The sequence below is a fragment of the Eschscholzia californica genome, unplaced genomic scaffold (assembly GCF_041429995.1).
Source record: "Eschscholzia californica isolate CP2 unplaced genomic scaffold, dmEscCali1.0.p SCAF_2, whole genome shotgun sequence".
Taxonomy (NCBI): Eukaryota; Viridiplantae; Streptophyta; class Magnoliopsida; order Ranunculales; family Papaveraceae; genus Eschscholzia; species Eschscholzia californica.
The window spans coordinates 46,058,377-46,078,642 of NW_028238309.1; the positions used below are offsets into that span (position 1 = coordinate 46,058,377).

At 34.7% G+C, this 20,266-nt stretch overlaps 1 protein-coding gene, 1 long non-coding RNA gene and 1 other non-coding gene across 3 annotated transcripts in view; all 3 read left to right on the forward strand.

The window, feature by feature from the left end:
- Positions 1-888, forward strand: part of LOC147558354 (uncharacterized) — a 5,106-nt gene extending 4,218 nt beyond the window's left edge. Inside the window, exon 2 of the long non-coding RNA XR_015233473.1 lies at positions 478-888. This is a non-coding gene — a long non-coding RNA (uncharacterized LOC147558354). The remainder of the gene's footprint in view (positions 1-477) is intronic.
- On the forward strand, positions 158-229 carry TRNAP-AGG (transfer RNA proline (anticodon AGG)). Its single transcript has one exon. It is a non-coding gene; the product is annotated as a tRNA-Pro (tRNA).
- Positions 889-12,158: 11,270 nt separating the features above from the next.
- On the forward strand, positions 12,159-19,780 carry LOC147558362 (two-component response regulator-like PRR37). The gene is made up of 9 exons (XM_086660017.1): positions 12,159-12,680; positions 12,975-13,389; positions 15,883-16,044; positions 16,189-16,322; positions 16,651-16,812; positions 17,521-17,704; positions 17,844-18,285; positions 18,467-19,232; positions 19,351-19,780. The coding sequence occupies exons 2-9, from the start codon at positions 13,038-13,040 to the stop codon at positions 19,456-19,458; spliced, it is 2,310 nt and encodes a 769-aa protein (XP_086516143.1). The 5' UTR covers positions 12,159-12,680; positions 12,975-13,037; the 3' UTR covers positions 19,459-19,780.
- The last annotated feature ends 486 nt before the right edge of the window (positions 19,781-20,266 follow it).

Sequence of the window (20,266 nt, forward strand, 5' to 3'; positions counted from 1 at the left end):
TTGATCTAAACAAATATTTCATTTCCATGCCATTTTATGTTGATACCAATACACATATGTATATATAGGTATATTATAGACTAACCAAGATTGACAATACAGTGAAGTTGACTCTAATATTGATTATACAAACGAGTTCTGTTTTCAATCATCATTAGGGCATTTGGTCTAGTGGTATGATTCTCGCTTAGGGTGCGAGAGGTCCCGAGTTCAATTCTCGGAATGCCCCAAAATTTTTTGTCTTTGCTTGTTGCGAAATGCCAATGATTTTACGGATCGGACTGAATGAGCTCATAGATGATATGATTAAACTGCATTTAATTGATTGATGGTGGACACAGTAACTATATTTCTATTCTTGGAAAAACTGACTTCCTTATGGGATTGATTTTGAGAGACCCCTGAAGTGTGACATTTCACGGACCGAAGAAATATTATGTTTTTCTTCTTTAATCTGTTTTGCTTCTGATTAAGTAGGTTTGGATGAATTTGATTAAAAAATCAGGTCAGAAGTAGGGTTTGGAACTTGGGAAACAACTACAGAAAAAGATGTTCTTCAGGGAGTCAATTGTACATCTGGTGGATGTGGACTTGATTGATGCAGCCAACCAAAATAGCAGCAAGACAAAGATAAAGAAAGAGCAATGTTTCCCAATCACACAAAAATTGGACCGTCGATGGAAAATAATTTTTTTTATTAAGATTCATAGTTTTGTCATGGACTTTCCAGTCTTGCGACCAAAATCTATCTATATTTTAAAACTTCAAATCTGCAATTTTATTAGTATTATTTTTATTAAATTGTGCAATTTGTTTCTTTATAAGTGGTTGCGGTTTAAGAGTCTTCGATTATGTACAAATTTGTTCATCAATTCAATCTGTTCACAAGAGGCCAACACTTTGGGGAAAGCTAAATAGTTTTCGGAGTGTGAAAAGTTTACGGGGAAACATATTTTATGGGGAATATGTTTCAAAATAAAAATAAAAATGAAAAACCCTCCACCTCACCTCACTCTCTCTCCACCTCACCTCACTCTCTCTCTTCTTCCAGTCGGCGACTACAAAAAAAAAATTCACTCTCTCTCTAGAAACTCCGGTGAAGGGGGGTTTTCCTTCGCCGGAGTTCCGGTCTGTTGAAGAACAAACCAGTTCCGGTCTGTTCTTCAACAGGCCAGATCGGTCTGTTGAAGCACAGACCGAAACTCCGGCGAAGGGAAACCCCTTCGCCGGAGTTTCTAGAGAGAGAGAGAGTGAGTGAATATTTTTTTTGTTTGTTTGTTTTTCATGGTCGCCGGCCGGAAAATTTTCCAGCCGGCGACCTAGTCGGAGAAGAGAGAGAGATTGGTGGGGAGAGAGAAGATGAGGTGGAGAGAGAGAGAGGTGAGGTGGAGAGAGAGTGAGGTGAGGTGGAGGGTTTTTTATTTTTATTTTTATTTCCATCTAACAACTTACAAAATAAAATTGTCAAACAAAATTGATCAATTTTTGACCAAGTCTTCACACCCCGAAAACTATTTTGCTTTCCTCAAAGCGCTGGCCTTACAAAATTTAGGAGTTTCTCTAAATTTGATATTTATCAACTTTGGTGGGTTAGGGAAACCAAATTACCAAACAGTAGTTGTTGTCGGGCTTTAGTCCTCTTTGTTGTCGGGTTTCAGGCCTCTTTAATCATTTGTGTAACTTAGACGGTTATCGTGCTTATCACATCTTGATAATGCATCAATGCCTCATAACGACTAACGTAGATCGTAGTCGATTTCTCAAAAAAAAATTGTGAGTATTATACCATTTGTTTCCCATTATTTGTAACTGTTTGATTTTTTATTTTTTATTAATTGTAAATGATATAAAAATGAGTAAAGTAATGGTCTGTTTGACCTTAAAGTGTTTAATTATTAGCATTTTATACTGGTTCGTAAAGCTCACGAGTTTAGGTATATGAGAAGTAAGGTTTATGAATATTTTGGGTCGAAAACACAAACAATTGAAAATTATGAAGGAGAAAGAGTTTACGTCGCATCTAATGGCGAGCCTACGTAGGGGCACGTGCCCCCAAACCCTAATGCAGCTTGCTAGTGTGATAGTGCACTAGCCAGTGTATTATATATGTATTTCGGTTTCTCAAATAGATTTTCTCCCTATCTCAGGTGGTTTAAGGCTTGAATTACATAGTTAAGGTCGATCGGGTCCCATATACAACACTTCTTTTCCTAGAATTTTTACTACTTAACTTAAGGCTATGTTGAGCTTAAATTGGTTCTTATTGACTAGGCTAACTCATTTTTGACCTCTTTAAAACGACCAACTTATTAAAATGGCCTCGTAGAGATGAAATATTTTCTAAATAATCCCCAATATTTTACTTCTCTTAGATTTTTTTGGTGACTTGTATTTTGGAATTCAAAATTGTCTTTTCTATGCCTTTTCAGATTTGTCATGGTAAACATGTTATGAGAAAGAAAACTTTATCTTTATGGGTTAATTCCGTTTTGGCCCTCGATTTGTGACCAACTCGCCGTTTTGGCCCCCATAAGTGTCAGGCAGTTCATTTTGGTCCAAAAATTTTCCTAATTGGCCCCAAATTTTTTTCAACCTCCAAATTCTACCCCCATGGCATTTCTGTAATTTCTTTTTTTCTTTGTCCACCTCATCTAACAATTACCACATCACCTCTATCCACCTCACCCTTCTTCTCTCGCGAAAGGTTGCCGGCTGGAATAAAAAATTCCGATCGGCCACCTTTACAAAAAAGAAAAATATATCCCTTTCTCTCTCTTCCTCTCCTTCTTTACTCTCTCTCTCTACCAAGTCCTGTGAAGGGGATCCTCCCCTTCGCCGGACTTGGTAGAGAGAGAAAGAAGAAGAAGAAGGAGAGGAAGAGAGAGAAAGGGATTTTTTTTTGTAAACGTAGTCGGCCGAAATTTTTTATTCCGGCCGGCAACCTTTCGCCGGATAAGTAGGGTGAGGTGGACAGAGGTGATGTGGTAATTGTTAGATGAGGTGGACAAAGAAAAAGAAAAAAAAGAAATTACAGATATGTCATGGGGGTAGGATTGGGAGGTTGAAAATATTTTTGGGCCAAAACGAACTGCCGGACACTTATAGGGGCCAAAACGGCGAGTTGGTCACAAATCGGGGGCCAAAACGGAATTAACCCTATCTTTATCTTTTCTTCCATTACGGTCACTTCCTCTTCATCGTCTCCACCATCGTTTCATTCTAATCTACACCACCGTCTCTTCATCTCTTTCTCTCTCTCTTTATTTTTTATTGGGAGATTTTGACCTTCACCCCCACTATTATATCAATATTAGGACTACACCCCCGTTTTTTAAAAACTTTTGATTTACACCCCCACGTGGATGGAAAACAAAAAAACGCTTTTAAATTTGAAGCATGCGAATAACACATGCGAATTTGGACAGAATTATCCTTCTCTATATTAATATCTCCAACTCAAGTCCATCATCTTCTTCATCATCATCATCATCAATTCATCATCTTCTTCCTCTTCACCACCAATCACCTCTATCACCACCACCACTTCACCTTCCCACCATCAACCCGTTAACCCATCACCATCCATCTCCTTGTGATTAAAATTGCAAGAAAAACTTATATTTTTGTACTCATAAAGGCTATTCATTACTTTCTCACTCTAATTTTCCTCTTCACAATTACAAGAAGAGCTAGACTTCGTAAATGCAACTAATTAGTTTGATTTTGATCTCATTTAATGGGGAAGAAGGAAGCAATTTCATATATAACTGGAGTAGAAAGAGCTTTTAGATCTCCTTCAAATAAAAACAAAAGGAGTTCTAATTCTCGAAGAAGAGAAGAACATGGAGAAGAAGGAAAGGAAAAGGTGAGATTTTATGTAATTTTCATCTTTTCAATTCATTTTACTAATTGGGTTTTCTAGCATTTAGATAATTATTTAATTTCTTGATTAATGTAATCTAATCTAAAGCATGGGTATTAACAGAAGAGAGAGAAATAAAGATGGATTTTCAGAAAAACATCGAACCCTGTAGAAATCAGTGATACAACATCAATCTAAAGAAAACTCAACAGTATCAACACTGACGAACACCATTCCAACTGCAATGGTGGATGACGACGGTGGAGGTGATGACGATAAATATGGTGGTTGATGATGACGATAGAGATGGTGATGGTGATGGTGATTACGTTGAAGATTGTGGCGAAGATGGTTGTGATGGTGGTTTGTGAAGACAGAGATTATGGCGGCGGCTGTATAGGTCGGAAAAGATGGTTTGTGTATATCAAATTTAAGATAAAAAATGAAGAAGCTGTATTAATTTGTTCAATGGCTTAAAATACAGAGGACCTACTCTTTGTGATTACTTTAGCTTGAAAGTATGGCCTTTTGCCTCCTTTTTCAAATATAGAGGACCATCTAATTATTTTCTCTTCCATTTTAATCAATTTTGGATCAATCACTTTTTCAAATATAAAGAGATTGATAGTGATGGGTTAACTAGTAATGGGATGAAGGTGGAGTGGTGGTGAAGGTGGAGTGGTGGTGAAGGTGGAGTGGTGGCGGTAATGGTGGTGATTGATGGTGAAGAGGAAGAAGATGATGATGATGATGAAAAAGAAGATGGACTTGAGTTGGAGATGTTTATGTAGAGAAGGGTAATTTTGTCTAAATCCGCATGTGTTATTTGCACACTTCAAATTTAACACCGTTTTTTTGTTTTCCGTCCATGTGGGGGTGTAAATCAAAAGTTTTTAAAAAACGGGGGTGTAGTCCTAATATTGATGTAATAGTGGGGGTTAAGGTCAAAATCTCCCTTTTTTATTTTAATATTTTTTGGGAATCTAGTTAGGAGAAAGATCTTCGAATCATATTGATGAGAAAATTAAAGAGATAGCTTGTTATACGTCAAAATTACAATGGAATATCTTAACTATAAAAAAAATTTGTCGAAGATTTGCTTTTTGTTTGTTGCCTGATCGTATACTATTGACTTCTTTCATTACCTATAACGAAAAAGTCTCCCTCTCACTTCCGACTTCACCACCGGTCGCATCATGGAATTTGGGTGGTTCCACGCTTAAGGAAGGATGAGAGGTGAAAAAAAAAAATTAAGAGAAAAGCCTAGGTGACGGATGAGTGAAGAAGAGGAATAGTCATCCCTAAAGTGATAAAAAAAATCGTATTTATCTATGGTTTAAGATTCTGTTTTTAGTTATAATTATATTAGTCACTATTATATTAGGATAAGGGTAAAAATGCCCATTTTAGCACTTATAAAGTAACTGCAAAAATATAAGCTCTAAAGTTGGAACTTACTTTTTTGCACTTAATCTAAAATTGTCGGTCTGCACTTAATGAGTATAAAAGATCAAATACCCTCCAAAGTCTTCAAAATAATAGAAAATGGATGTAGACTCCCTGACAAGATATCCATTTGATCATATGAATATTCTATTCTATTTTTTTTTTTTTGATGAAGAAACATTGCATTATATATAAACATGTACCACATTTTATATCCACCATAACTCTCGAAAAAAAAAAGGAAAGATATGTCTGCCTTCATATTAGACATTCTGAGCTAGAAAATGATAATAAGTTATGGTCGTAACATAACTTAGTGCGACATGCGGCCAATAACTAATAGGGAAATGCTAAAATCACAAAAGATCTTGACAAAAGATGTTACCCAACTGATGTGGCGGTTGTAATTTGAAATTTAGACTTAATTTGGACCGTTGAGAGATGAATATCACAACCGTCACATCAGCTGGGTAACTTCTTTTATCAAAATCTTTTGTGATTCTAGCACTTCCGGACTAATAACTTGACACTTAACTCTCTTGACATTTACAAATAAATGACTTATTCTTAATCGCATGATATTTGAATCTGAACTGGACATACTACAAATAAAAATTGTTTGAAAAGTTATTGACTTGTAGACCTGAAATACCTGTAAAGTACATTCATTTTAGAATGAAGCAGAAATGAGCTTCACAAAAATTAATATATATATATATATATATACATATACATACACACACACACATATATATATATATGTGTGTGTGTGTGTCATTGTGTAATTATTCAAACAAAGTTCATACAAAAATAGTAAAGATGTATGTGAATATTAGTGGATAGTATTGGTATATAATTGGGACCCATATGTCCAAACAACAAAATTAAGCATCAAAGGGAAAAAGAAAGAAGGAAATATTCTAGATAAAAGAGGTAGCTGTGAAAAGAGCAAAAGCAAGGTATCTTCACCTACAACCATAAAACTAAAGCATTAAAGAATCAAAAGAGAGAATGTTAAATTTAAATTAAGGTCAATAAGAGAAGATGAAGAATGAAGAAGATGCAAAGGGTTCTATAAAGAAGAAAATGATTTTTGGAACCTCTCCTAGTGGCCACTAAAACCTTATTCTCTTTGCTCACATCTTACTACATCACCATAGAAGAAAACTCCGCATCAAAACATGTCACGCATATAGGAAGTTTGACCGATTGACTTCATTTTGTTGGGATAATCCCGCGTTCGTTATGGAAAGGGCATGTTGTGAATCGATAAGTATGAGAAAAACCTTACTTCTTGAACTAGTTTATTGGGTGATAGAAACTCAATGCCACCTAACATGGGTTGTCAATCCCATCTCGGATTTCAAGTAACCTATTTTTCTGAATATTTCTAACTTTTGGATAACCTTTGTATTCATGGACCAATCAATTTCTTTATAAATTATGCAATTTGAGAAGTATATGTAGAGAATTGAAGGCTCAAGATACCCTATAAGTTAGGGTATTGATATATTTATAGAAAAGTAATTCATGTACAATGTACAGATATATCCTTTAAATATTAAAGTAAATACAATGATGTACAATTGAAGATAATCCTTTTGTGAGTATGTCAGTCAATTGAACATCGCCGGATAAGAAATGAACCTTAAGATTTCCATTCTTTACTTGTTCTCGCACAAAATGAAAATCAATTGCCGCATACTCCGTGTGAGAATGAAGAATGGGATTCACTGTGAGATAGGTGGTGCTTATATTGTCACAGTAGATAATGGGAGATTGAGATGTTGAGAACCTTAATTCAAGTAACAGATTCTTTATCCAAATTACTTCTGTTGTAGTGTGGGCCAGAACCCGGTATTCGACCTCAGTAGATAGGTTTTGGCTCTTGATATCATGTAGAGAATTGAGGGCTCAAGGTACTTAAATGTTAGGGTATTGATATATTTATAGAAAAGTAATTCATATAAAATGTACAGATATACCCTTTGACTATTAAAGTAAATACAATGATGTACAATTACACTAAAAGTGTAAAGTTAAATCTTCTCGTGCGCAAAATGCATTTTCTCGTAAACAGAATTTGAGAAGTTAATCAAACATGATTTTGATATTCCATTCTTATTGAATATTTGGTATTTGTTTGTGAGGCCGAGTTAACTGATATTTGTGATCATAAGATTTAATTTTCCTTTATATGTGAATTTTGAAGTAGTGTTCGTTTTCTTCCCAAGTCGGAACTAAATCTGACTCGAGCCACATATTACGGAGCGTTTATTATTGTTTGGCTCATCTGATTTGGGTTGATTTTGGTCCATTTTAGTCAGACGATTCAGATTCACACAATGAGAAGAAAAAAACACCATCTTAGTTATGTGAATACTTAGTTGGAAGTGTTTTTCTCTCGAAATTATGTTCAGTTAGTTGAGTTGGCATGCGAACTACTTACTTAATATTCGACAAAAAAATAAAAACAGGAGGGCCAATGCTAGACACATTTCTGTTTTGGGAGTGTAGTCTTAATATTGCTAAATAGTCGTGGGTCAATGTATAAATACCCCTAAATATATCATGAAGGGTATTTTTGTCAAAACTCACACATGCAACTGACAAACAAACAGTCCACCACCCTTTGGTGTAACGGTTGGACACCCCTCTTAAGTCCATGAGGTCATGAAACCCAGTCTCGATGGAAGCAGTTTGTCTTCTAGATTTATCACATGTAATTTAGACAATATATAAAGTAAATATTGTAATAAATTTATCGGGCTTTAGGCCTCTTCCATATTGTTAGCCTTTAGTCCTCCTTCAGTTTAAATTAGGTAGTTGATCATCACATCTTCATGATGTATCAATGCCTTGTAACGAGATCGTAGTCGATTTCTCAAAAAAAAACTGACAAACAAACCTCTAACTGATAATTGATGCAGAAATCGAGAATGAGGGTCAAATTCAGAAATATTTTTATTTTGTGATTTATTCGTAATATCGCTAAATAATTGGACATCAATATCTAAATAACCCACATTTTTAGTAAAAAAAAAAAAAAAGCCAACCAAAATGAAATTTAGCTTGTTGGAGCATCTCGAGTGCAACACTTCAGCAATTCGATTAAATTTATACTCAAAATATAAGTTTAGAGTGTTTTTTAGTATCCCATTGGAGAAGTCTCTCAAAAAAAAGTATCTCTAAATGATGTACCTGTTTGTAATTTCTGAAAGTTTATGGGATTTCATGGAACCGTAGGCCATTGTTTGCTAAAAATATTTATAGAGGCTTATTAAGAAATACCCACAAATATATTCTTGAGGTCTTCTCCTTTTAGTTTGTTTGCTAGCATTTTACCAAATTGTCATGAGATTTTAGGAAATTTCAAAAGTTATTAATTTGTAGATATTCAAAATAATCCCATGGGCCATGGGTATATCTTTGATCTCCATGAGGTTCATCAAGAAAGTAGGTACATGACTTTCTCCGTTCTTCTTCTTCCTCTCTTTTTCTCTTAATGGAGTTCTATTAATGAGGCTTATGCTCCCAGGATAAAGGAGGTCCGGAGTTATTATTTCATTTTGGATGCCAATTTAGAGAGCTCCATGTGAAAGGATATTCATTATGATCGGAAGATCTGCAGAAATTCTTATGTGACTTGTTGTATGACTTGTTCATTTTTGGGAGAATTCACCAACTTGTAAGAAGTGGAATGATCAGAATTAAACAATCAAAGAAAACACCAACTTGTATGACTTGTTCATTTATGTGACTTCTTTTTTATTCATTTGTTTCTTTTGTATAGAATATAAGATATCTGTACTTACATATATTGTTCTAATCCATAGTATTAAGGAGATATTTTGAATTAACTCTCCTTGTAATAACATTATTTTTTTAGTGAGTGGTCTTTCTAAAAGTCTTCGGCCTCCATCTAAATAACATTATTTATTTAGTTTTAGTGAGTGGGATTTCTAAAGTTTTGACTCTTTTGAATGTTGACTTGTTGAAAGAGGAGGTTGTGCCACGGAGATAATGTCTTGTAAATAACATACAGTATTACATAACTCTCTATTTGTAAAGCTATATAAATGAACAAAAATTAAAGTATTTTTTTAAGTTAAACTTTTTAAAAGTCGAAATTAAAATAAAATTAGTTTGGTAAGATACTTCTTATAAATCAAAATATTGAAAATTTAGTTTAACAATCTATTTAATTTTTTTTATCTGTTCTTTTGTTTAGTTTCTTTTTATCATTTCAGAAACAGAAAACAAAGAAAACCACGTTTTGGATTCGACTAAGTAAGAAAATTATGCAAGAACTTAGCCCAAGTGCCAAAAGATATGATAGTAATTTAAACCTAGCTCAATAGTATAATAGCTTCACACTATATACAGGGTCGGCCCTGAGTTTCTGGTGGCCCGAAGCGAAGTTACAAAATGTGGCCTTGTTAATTATAGGAAATTGTAAAATTTAATTGCAAAAATTAATAAGTAGCGAAAATATTTAATTATATTATGTAACAAAAAAGTGATGATAATTACAATCAATTGAACATTGTTTTCTTACATTTTTAGATGCAAAATCACTAATAATTGTTGAATAATCAAGTGTGTCGGTTATATCTTTCTCAATAGACAAAATGGCCAACCCATTTAACCTTTCTTCTGACATTGTAGACCGAAGATAAGACTTAATCAACTTCAACTTTGAAAAACTTCTTTCCTCTGAAGCAACGGTTACGGATATATCAAAAGAGAAATATGCATAATAACTATTTAACATAATTTATACAGGAAGATATATTTTATGAAATTTTACGAAGATAAAAAACAAGATTCATGAAGATGAAGAAGAGCTTATTAGCTTTAGTTTATAAAAATGAAGAAAGTTTGAATCAAGCCTTAGAAGAGGAGATTAGTTGAAAAAATAATTAGAATTCTACCCATAAAAAAGTAACTGAGTTTTTCTCAACATATTAACTACCTAAAATAAGGAGGAAAGGAATATGTCTGCCAATTTGAAGTCACAAGAAAAAAAAAACAGAAAGGAAGAATAAACAGCCCGATCCGCTTGAAGATCTTCAACGGATTTAAAGTATGTGAGTCCGATCAGTCCGAGACCGAAGGAAAACTGCCCGCGGGCGTCCGAGGCGTCCGAGCACGACCGATTCCCACCCCTAGTTTCTAGGTGATTTTTTTTATTGAATTACACCTTAAAGAATATTGTGGGATGATCATGGGAATCGAATGTAATTACCAAATATAGACAAAAAAAAATTAAAGTACTAAGTTAAAGTCCCCACAACTTTTCTAGTTGTCCAAATTCCAAACATAGACAAAAAAATTGTATAATCCAATCTAAAGAGTTTAAGGTGATGTTTGGCGCGGAATGGAATGTAATTACCAAAAATCGTACAAAATCGTATGTCTATAGAGTGATTCTTGGGAATATGGATATTTTGATCTAATGTTTAGTTTTATGGGGATTAGAAATACGATTTCTGATTTGGTGTTTGGTTTGCAGAGAAATATACAATTTTTGGTCAATTTTCTGCTACACTATTCTTTAACTACGTACTACTACACATCAACTTCGTCATTTCAATATAACTTTTTGAGTTCAGTCGATTAAATGTTGCAAATAATATTGTTATTGTGACCCGCCAATTTAACTTGTATTCAAATAATCTCTATGAAAAATAATGTTTATAAGATATAAAATAATGTGCAATATGATCCATATAATACAATATATATAATGTCAAATATAATTTAGAAATAGTGTGTATAATGTATATTCTAATGGAAAACTTAGTCAAAACTCTATAAAAAAAATTGAATTTTGGTTAAAAGGATCAGTGAATTTTTTTAGTCTTCAGCTCCCTGAGTACTTTTTTAACTTGCAACACTTTGCAACAACTTTGCAACACTTTGCGACAACTTTACAACTGTTTTTCAAGAATTTTGGAGCCCCTTGCAACACCTTACAATAACTTTGCAACGCCTTGCAATAGCTATGCAACGTCTTGCAACACCTTGCGACACTTTTGTAAAAAATATTGGAGTTTTAACCAAACAACATAAAAATATTAGGTCTTTAACAAAAAAAAAATACAAAATTTTGGTTTTTAACACAAAAAAAATATAATTTGGCTTTTTAACTAAACAAAGCTTGAATTGGGCCTTGTCAGCCTAATTTCCTGTATTCTAAAAGTAATTATTATAAATAAACGAATTTCATTAAGAAAGAGAAGAATTACCTGTAGTGGACCGTTGAAAATAATGAATATGTATAGGTACAAAGAAGATGCATAGAAGATAGAGAGAGAAAAGGAAGAGAAAACGTATAGATAGAAGAAAGCGAGAGAGCATATAGAGAAATGAAATAGAGAAAGAAGAGAAGAAAAGAAGAGAGATAGAATAGAAGAGAAATAGGAAAGAAATAATGAGATTAGAGAAATTAAACCTGTTTTTATACGTAATATTAAGTCGCCATCTTTATTACATCATATAAGGTGACATCTTTACTAAGTTCTTATTTATAATTTAACCCTTATAAGATCATTATAAGGAGTAGTACAAGAGAAAAGTTAAAGCAATTGAACAATGTGGGACTATATTGGATTATATTTCTAACAAGCATATTATAAAATAAATAATTTTTTTTTTTTTTTTTTTTTTTTTTGCCTATTTGGAGTGGACTCATTATGCTATTAGTGTTTATATTTTGGACCTTCCACCCATATTTTCTTTAAAATAAATTATAGGGGTATAATTATAATTTCGTTGGCAAAAAGCCTTTAACAAACCAAAAGTGGGCCAATCAGACAACGACATCCACCGTCCCCAGTTACGAATTAGGGTTTTATTTTAGAGTAAATATATACGAGATTCGGGGGGACAATTATATTTTAACAAAACCTTTAACTCAACCGCGGCTGGTGCCACGTAATCAATCCACGATTTAGTAAATCAATTGAGATCTTGAACCAACGCTTGACCAAGCTGCTTTAGATTTTGTCCAACTCAGCTCAATCATAGCTAGATTTCCTCCACATCAGCTAATCTTTCATCCTACGTGGATTTGAACTCTCTGAGACCTCCATTTTGTCCACATCATCAACTCTTCCCCCTTCCCTATATTATCTCTTCAATCTACGTGAATATCTTTAGGGATTTCACTGTTTTCTTTCTTCAAACCAAATTAAAACTCTTTCTCTCTCTAGAATTCATTTCAGCACAAAATGAAAACCTAAAATTACTCTTCAGAGTTCATATTATCTTACGGTTCTGATCTGGATCTTTGTGCAATTCTTCTATTATTATGGCTTAATCTGACCTAACTATGCCTATTTCATGTTCCATTCATGGAACTAAAGAGGTATAATTTTAAACCTAATTTAGTCTTAACAATTGTTTTTTTGACTTCTTTTTGTGTGGTTATTTCATGTTTAGTTGTGATTTCAATTGTTTAGAGATGAAGTTGTTGAAACTGTTAATGTTTTGATGTATTAATAAAGGTGTTTGTTTCTTATATTGATTGATTTCATCGTTTTAGTAGATATCTATAGTTGAAATCTATATGTTATTAGTTGATTTTAGGGTTTGAAGTATGGTATGTTGGTTTGAATTGATGTTTAGAGTTATAACGTTTCTAGTGATTTTCGTTGTGCAGATTAATTTCGTTGGTTTTTGGTGAGATTTTAATTTCGTTGGTTACAAGTTCAAATTTTGGTTGATGGGGAGTGTTACGGTGAATATTGATGGTACTGGGAAGAAAGAGTCAAATTTTCGTAAGCGGTATGAACATAAGGATGTTAGGGATGGAGTCGGGGGTGAAAGGAAGGGTTCATCAGAGGAACAAGAGTCGAAAATTAATGTGGTCGGAGAAGCTATTCATAATGAACGTGAAAGGACCACCGGAAATCAGGACGCTATGCTGAAACCTCATCACCAACCTCAGCCTCCTGGGCCAGCAGTTTGTTGGGAGAGGTTTCTACCTCTTAGGTCACTTAAGGTTCTACTGGTCGAAAATGATGACTCAACGCGCCATGTAGTCAGCGCACTGCTACGTAATTGTAGTTATGAAGGTTCGTAGCTTGAAGAATGCTTTTAGATAATGAAATTTGCAGTTGATATTTAATTTAGGGGAAAAAGAAAATTAGTTCTGCAGAGGGGCGTACGAGTCTTTGCTCTTGTTACCAAGTCCCTGCTTATTATGATATGAATATTTGCTAATATTCATTGTTTTACTTGAATTATACTTTGATTTTGTTTAAGTTCAACATATGACTGTATACATGTTAGACCCAATTTGGCAAAGCAGGATATGAATATTTGTGGTTTGAAAAGAATTGCAAAAGATCCATATACTATTTTTTCAAATTCATGGGGGTTAGCTGCAAATTGGTTTAAGCTGGCTGCATCTAGATAGATAGCACCAAGTACAATTTACGGTGGTTGCGAACTTCCAAATGTTCGTCCCAAAAAAGTGTAGAACTTTTTGTCCCTCACCAAGAAAACATATGGCTTTAGCTTAGCCGACTTCCTACCACGAAAAAGTGTCATTTTTGGTGGTTCTTATATGTCTATGTTTTTGCTTTTTATATTTATGTCCTATGTGGGTTTGTGTGATCGTGTAGAAGCTCCTCCATGATAGTGGCTATGATAAACATCAACTATTAGAGTCTATTTGTTCTATGTTTTGCTATACCAAATTTTAGGTATGTATAGTTTAGGACCTGACACACCAAATATATGGACGGATTTAGTAATTGGTTAAATTAAGTTGGTTCCTAGTATAGATCAGGATGACTCATGCGTCAACAGGGTCACTAACATGACAACAAATAACAAGCAGAAGATAAGCATACAAGCAACAACGTATTAATTTAGGCAAGGTCGGTTAAGACCTTAACATCTACTCATGCTCCCTTTTGAAAATATAGTAATACTCCATATAATCTTTATGTGATCCAAACAGATTTTCTTATTTTCGTAGAATAGAAATATACTCTGTCAGGCAAGGTGGTTCCTATTTCAATATGTACAGGTTATTCATCCTTAATAGTCACTAAACAGTCGTATTTAGTGAAACAATGATATTGCTTCTTATACAGCGTAACGAATTTAATGAGTCGTGACAAATTGCTTCCACTTTTTATGAGATGACTTGGTTCAACATGTTATCTTTTTCTTTCCCTTTTTCCTTATCAGGGTAAGCTATTTATCTTGTTACCTTTGTTCCCTTAGATTGATAACCATAGACTCAAAGCACTTAACAAGAAAAGAATTAAAAGATTAACTAAACATCGGGAAAATTTCTACATGTGTGTAAGCTTGTCTAAATAATTATGAGTTTGTAACTTATGTATTAACTATATTTGGTCTAGGGGCTACCATTATCTCTGTTGAGGATATTATGTTAGTTATGGATTTATTTCAAACTGGTAGTGTGAAGTCATCTAAGCTTAAAGATTTACTAAGAAGACAAAGAATTATTAGAACAGTGGGGGTTTGCAAGGTTGGAGTGTTCTTTTGTTGGAAATAACGAATTCTTTGAATTCTTAATCAAAATCTTACTTCTTGATAATGAATCAGTGATTGAGAGATTATTGTTGAGAACTATAATTTATGTTTAACTCTTGCTTAATACTAAGTCACAATAGTTTACTTTTGTGGTCTATTTGCATGAATATGGGAAAGAGGAGTTTCTTACATAATAAGGCATCAATTAAGAACGATTTATAGATAAAGTCGTAAAAACAAAGAACTAAGGCAGAAGGTCTACTGATTCAAGTAAAAGTCAAGAAGATTTTGAAAATTGGACTAACTTCTATAGAAACAAAATTAAGAATATAATGACTTTCTATAATTTTTTTTAAATGCTTAGATTACAGTCTGAATTGTTTCAGGAAATCGTTAATCTCTAGAATCGCTCGGAGTTAAAAAAAAAAATCTTACCATGCTCGACCCAGCACTTGCCATGATTGGCGACGCCCTTGCCAACCCTGACCATGGCCTTGCCATGCTTGGCAACGTTTTGCTTTATAGGCAAATGCCTTTCCATGCTCGGCAAAGGACTTCCCTTGCTCAGGTGAGGCTATGAATGCTTGGTCAAGTCCTCGTCATGCTCTGCCATGGCCTTGCATGACCAAAGCCCCAACTCGCGTACTCCTCTACTAGTTAGCGTCATAATATTATTTCATTTTTTTGTTTCTGAGTGTAACTGTGGACGAACAAAACCAGGAAGGAAAAGGAAGGAGCTCCAAATCAGCCGGTTTCCATTGGTTGGTTCTGAAATGTCATTCCTTAATAATGGGTCTAACTAAAAGAAAATTTGAAGTGTATTCTTACGATAACTTACATTTATAAACTAAAATTTAGTTTCTCTTTTAAAGCAAGTGATTCTTTATCGGGTAGTGTTGGACTTGGAGCTAGTTTAACTGCAATTTCTTTTCGATAATCATTGTTTCAGTTTCTCGAAATTATAACCCGTTGAATACATGAGCATACATAGTTTCTTATTTTTATATGTTCTTTGTCTCTTTTTCTATTCTCTTAGTTTTTAGTGGTCTCTGCAGTTACTGGTGCTGCAAATGGTGTGGAAGCTTGGAGAATTCTACAAGACCTAACTAATCACATCGATCTCATCTTAACTGAGGTAGTCATGCCTTGCCTGTCTGGCATTGGACTTCTAGGCAAGATAATGAACCACAAAACTTGCAAGAATATTCCTGTCATTAGTAAGTATCTTTCTTATACAAGTTCCATACCTTTGTATTGCAGAAGTAAGGCCCTTCTCTCACAATGTATGTGAATATGTTTTTTTAAAGACTGGGACTATGTGATACATTTAACTGCTCCACCTGATGAGTTTTTTGCTGCAGTGATGTCATCCCATGATTCAATGGGTATTGTCTTTAAGTGTTTGTCAAAGGGTGCAGTTGACTTTCTAGTGAAGCCAATTCGAAAGAATGAGCTTAAAAACCTTTGGCAGCATGTTTGGAGGAGATGCCACAGCGTGAGTTGCTATATCGTTTTCACTTGAGATATGAGACTGTAATCATGAAAGAACTGCAGATATTTGGTCTTTGACAATAGTGCTATAGGCAGATGAATGGGCATGCCTGGCTAAAATAACTCCTTCAGACGTACTAGTACACTGGTCATTCGTAAGATTGATATCAAGTTTTAGAACTGATGTTCCTATCTGATTCCTATAGCACTTTTTTGTTTATCGTCCTTCTAATATGCTCCTTTTGTTTCTTGATTGATCTGTTGATTACGGGTCTAAAGCTGCTCTTTATTTCTTCTCTTCTAACTTGAATTAACTTATCATCATTTTTCAGTCTAGTGGTAGTGGGAGTGAAAGTGGTATACAGGCTCAAAAACCTGCAAAATCATTGAGTGCTGAAGGGTCCGATAACAATACTGGTAGCAACAATGAGGATGGCAATGGGAGTATTGGATTAGGTAACAGAGATGGAAGTGACAATGGAAGTGGCACTCAGGTATAGCTATAAAGCATTTTGGAATTAAAAATGTAGTATGCCCTTACCTTTCCTGTTAACTACTCTAAGTCGTAGTTGTATTTGTCTAATAGTTTGTTAGATCTACCAACCATGAATATATTTTCTTGTGATTGCTTTTAGTTATCTAATTCTAGTATTGTTTGACATATATTAAAACTTGAAAAACAAGATTTATGTTTGCTACTGCGCATATGTATGGAAGTGAATTCTTCACCTCGAGGTCTGACATGGTTATTGCTGTCATTGGTGGTGACATTAACCATTAATTGCTATTATGTACCTTCTAGGTCAGTGAACAGATGTCTCTTTGTTACCGAAACCCGAAATGCAAGGGCGTTAATTGCCTTAACATTGTTGACAATGAGACTTTAAAATTGGCATGTAATAGTTCCCCAGAATAGTTTGGAAGGGCATGAAGATCTTTGTGAGCATTGTGATATGTGTGACAATTCATTATGTCTTCTCTTAGTAATTGTTTATACTTCAAAGTTTCATACTTTCTAGACATGTAAATGAATGTTGTATCGGTGGGTGAAACACATGCCCTGAAACATTGTTTAAAAACTGGCTCTTCTACATTAAGACTGAGCTTAGTTCGAAAATAAATCCAATTAAACAAACTGGAAGGTCATTATAAAATTGCTTTAAAAAAATGTTGATAGATACTGATCATACCCTAATTTTCAGAGCTCCTGGACAAAAAGGGCAGTGGAAGTTGACAGCCCCCAGCCATTGCCTTCGTGGCAAAAATTAGACCCGCCAGATAGCACATGTGGACAGGCTATCCTTACTAAACACGGAGTTTTGGATAGAGAGTGGGTCCCTAAGATGACAAAAGAAACAAGGCAGGAGCAGGACGAAGAATCTAATGGTATGCCATGATAGTATCTCTGCATTATTATGGTTACTCCTCTTCTTTGAGCAAGTCCTACCTGCGTGTTTTGAATTTATCATTTGCAAATTTTGATTATCACATGCCCTTAAATTCTGCTTTATATTTCATTTCTCAGAAAATTTTCAAATGGGCAAGGATTTGGATATTGGAGTACCAGGAAATTCAAACCTGCAGAATGAAAATGCAAATGAGAAGGTCAATACTAACTTAACTGTCACGAATCAGGATAAATTGCCCGAATTAGACTCGTTGAGATCAAACAGAGCTGTGGAACTCAACAAAGGGATTCCATTTAGTGAATTGGAAACCCCAGCTACTACAGATAACATAACTATGATCAGCAATTGTGTTGATCTTCCAGTAGAAACTAGCTTCTCTGAGGCTCCAAATGGCCATTCCACTGCCTCAGAAATCAAAGACAAAACTACTTCTGATAATAAAGAATTACCGTCCCTTGAGCTAAGTTTGAAGAGGCTAAGAGGAACTGGAGATGTTGGGAATGGTGCTCGTGATGAGCGCAATGTGTTGAGACGTTCAGATCTTTCAGCTTTCTCAAGGTACTAGGAAAATATTAAGCAACTCAAAGTAGATTGACAAATTAAAATAAAATAAAATATACCATATGTCTCACATGGCGAATAAGCTGGCATGTACATGCCACATAGTGTATCCATCTATTGTGGTATGTTAGTAGTACTGAAATATGCTACGGTATTTAAATATCTGTATAATTTGCAGGTACAATACTGTTTCTACTACTGTCCAGGCTCCGACTGGAAACGTCGGCAGTTGCTCACCACTTGATAATAGCTCTGATGCAATGAAAGCAGAATCAATGTACAATGAGCAGTCAAACGGGAGTAGCAACAACGATACGGGCTCCACCACTAAAATCATTTCTGCTAAACCGGTGGCTCCGAACGAAAAATTAGCATCTACCTCCATACCTAGATGTCTACACCCATCAGCTTTCCAAGCATTCGATAATGGCCGTATATGTCCACCTCTACAAGTCATGCCCTCGAAGACTGATAATGTTGTAGTAACCACGACGGTATCACAAGCAAGAGGGGGCCAACGACAAGTCCAAGTCCAACACCACCACCACCACTATCACCACCATCACCACCACGTACAGGACAAGCAAAAGCAACTGCCACCACCAGGAAATGATGATATATCACCGGACAGCGCAAAAACATCTGCAAAGATTGGGTCTTCAAATGTATTTGGATCCGTTGAAGGAAATGGTGGAAATTACAGCTTGAATGGGAGCGTGTCCGGTAGTAACCATGGGAGTAATGTGCAAAACGGAAGCAGCAAAGCTGCAAACAATGGTGGAATAAATATAGAAAGTGATAACGGGAAGAGTGAAGCAAATGGTGCATGTACAGGAAGTGGAAGTGGGAGCGGGAGTGGGATGGAACCAACTCGGCTTGCTCAGAGAGAAGCTGCCTTGAACAAATTCCGTCTGAAGAGAAAAGAGAGATGCTTCGAGAAAAAGGTAAGCAACCTGTCTCAACTACTGCATCTATTTTTTTGCTGTAATTTTTTTGCTGAAGAAGCCAATAACATAGAATCATCATTTTTTTTTCTTTTTGTTTTCTTTTTCCCGGGATTAGGTTCGGTACCAGAGTAGGAAGAAACTAGCCGAGCAGCGACCTAGAGTTCGTGGCCAATTTGTGAGACAGATAGTATATGAAGACAAAATCCATGACGGAAAAAGCTAACCCTAGCCAAGCGTGTTTGGGGTTAGTACATATGTTGTGTAAATGAGATTAGAGCACTATCTGTGAATTGGTTGTATGAAGGAGCTTTTTAGATTTTTCTTATGTTTTGCTGTGGAAGAAGAAAGAGAGGGTATGAAGTTGGTCCCAGGTAACAATATTATTATTGTTGTTGTTATTATTATTAGTATTAGTATGGATGTATGGGTAAGAAATTGGCTATTGTTAGTCATTTAGTTGGATGAAGGACCTAAAGATCTTATTGATGTGGTGGTGTAAGAACTAAATAAGAACTCAATCTTTAATGTATTGTGATTTTATTTAATTTGTTTTTACTACCATGCATTTCTTTACCTTCTTAGCAATTTCTTTGTTTTATCTTAGCATCTTTGGATTAACTTGTTATTGTCAATGGTGCTTTTACTTTTCAAGACATGAAGTTGACTGACTGTTAATTCCTATCGTTCTCGGACAGGTTTTAGGCCAAGGTCTGCCTGAGACCATTCAGATTTTTTTTGGTTTGAGAAAATCAATCACTAAATACAAATCACTAAAGCTACTCTAAGAGGTCGTTTGGCAACAAAAAGTAAAAGTACTTTAACTTGTAGTAGAAGTTATTTTACTTTAAAAAAGTCAAAAGTTAGTTTGGCAAAACACTTACTTATAAGTCAAAAAGTCAGTTTGGCAACAACTTTTATATTTTTGGCGTAATTTTCTCACAATTTACTTTATTCTTCTTATCATCGTTTATTTTATGTAAAATAAATTCAGATTATAATGAGACATAATTCTCACTCCTAATATATACAAG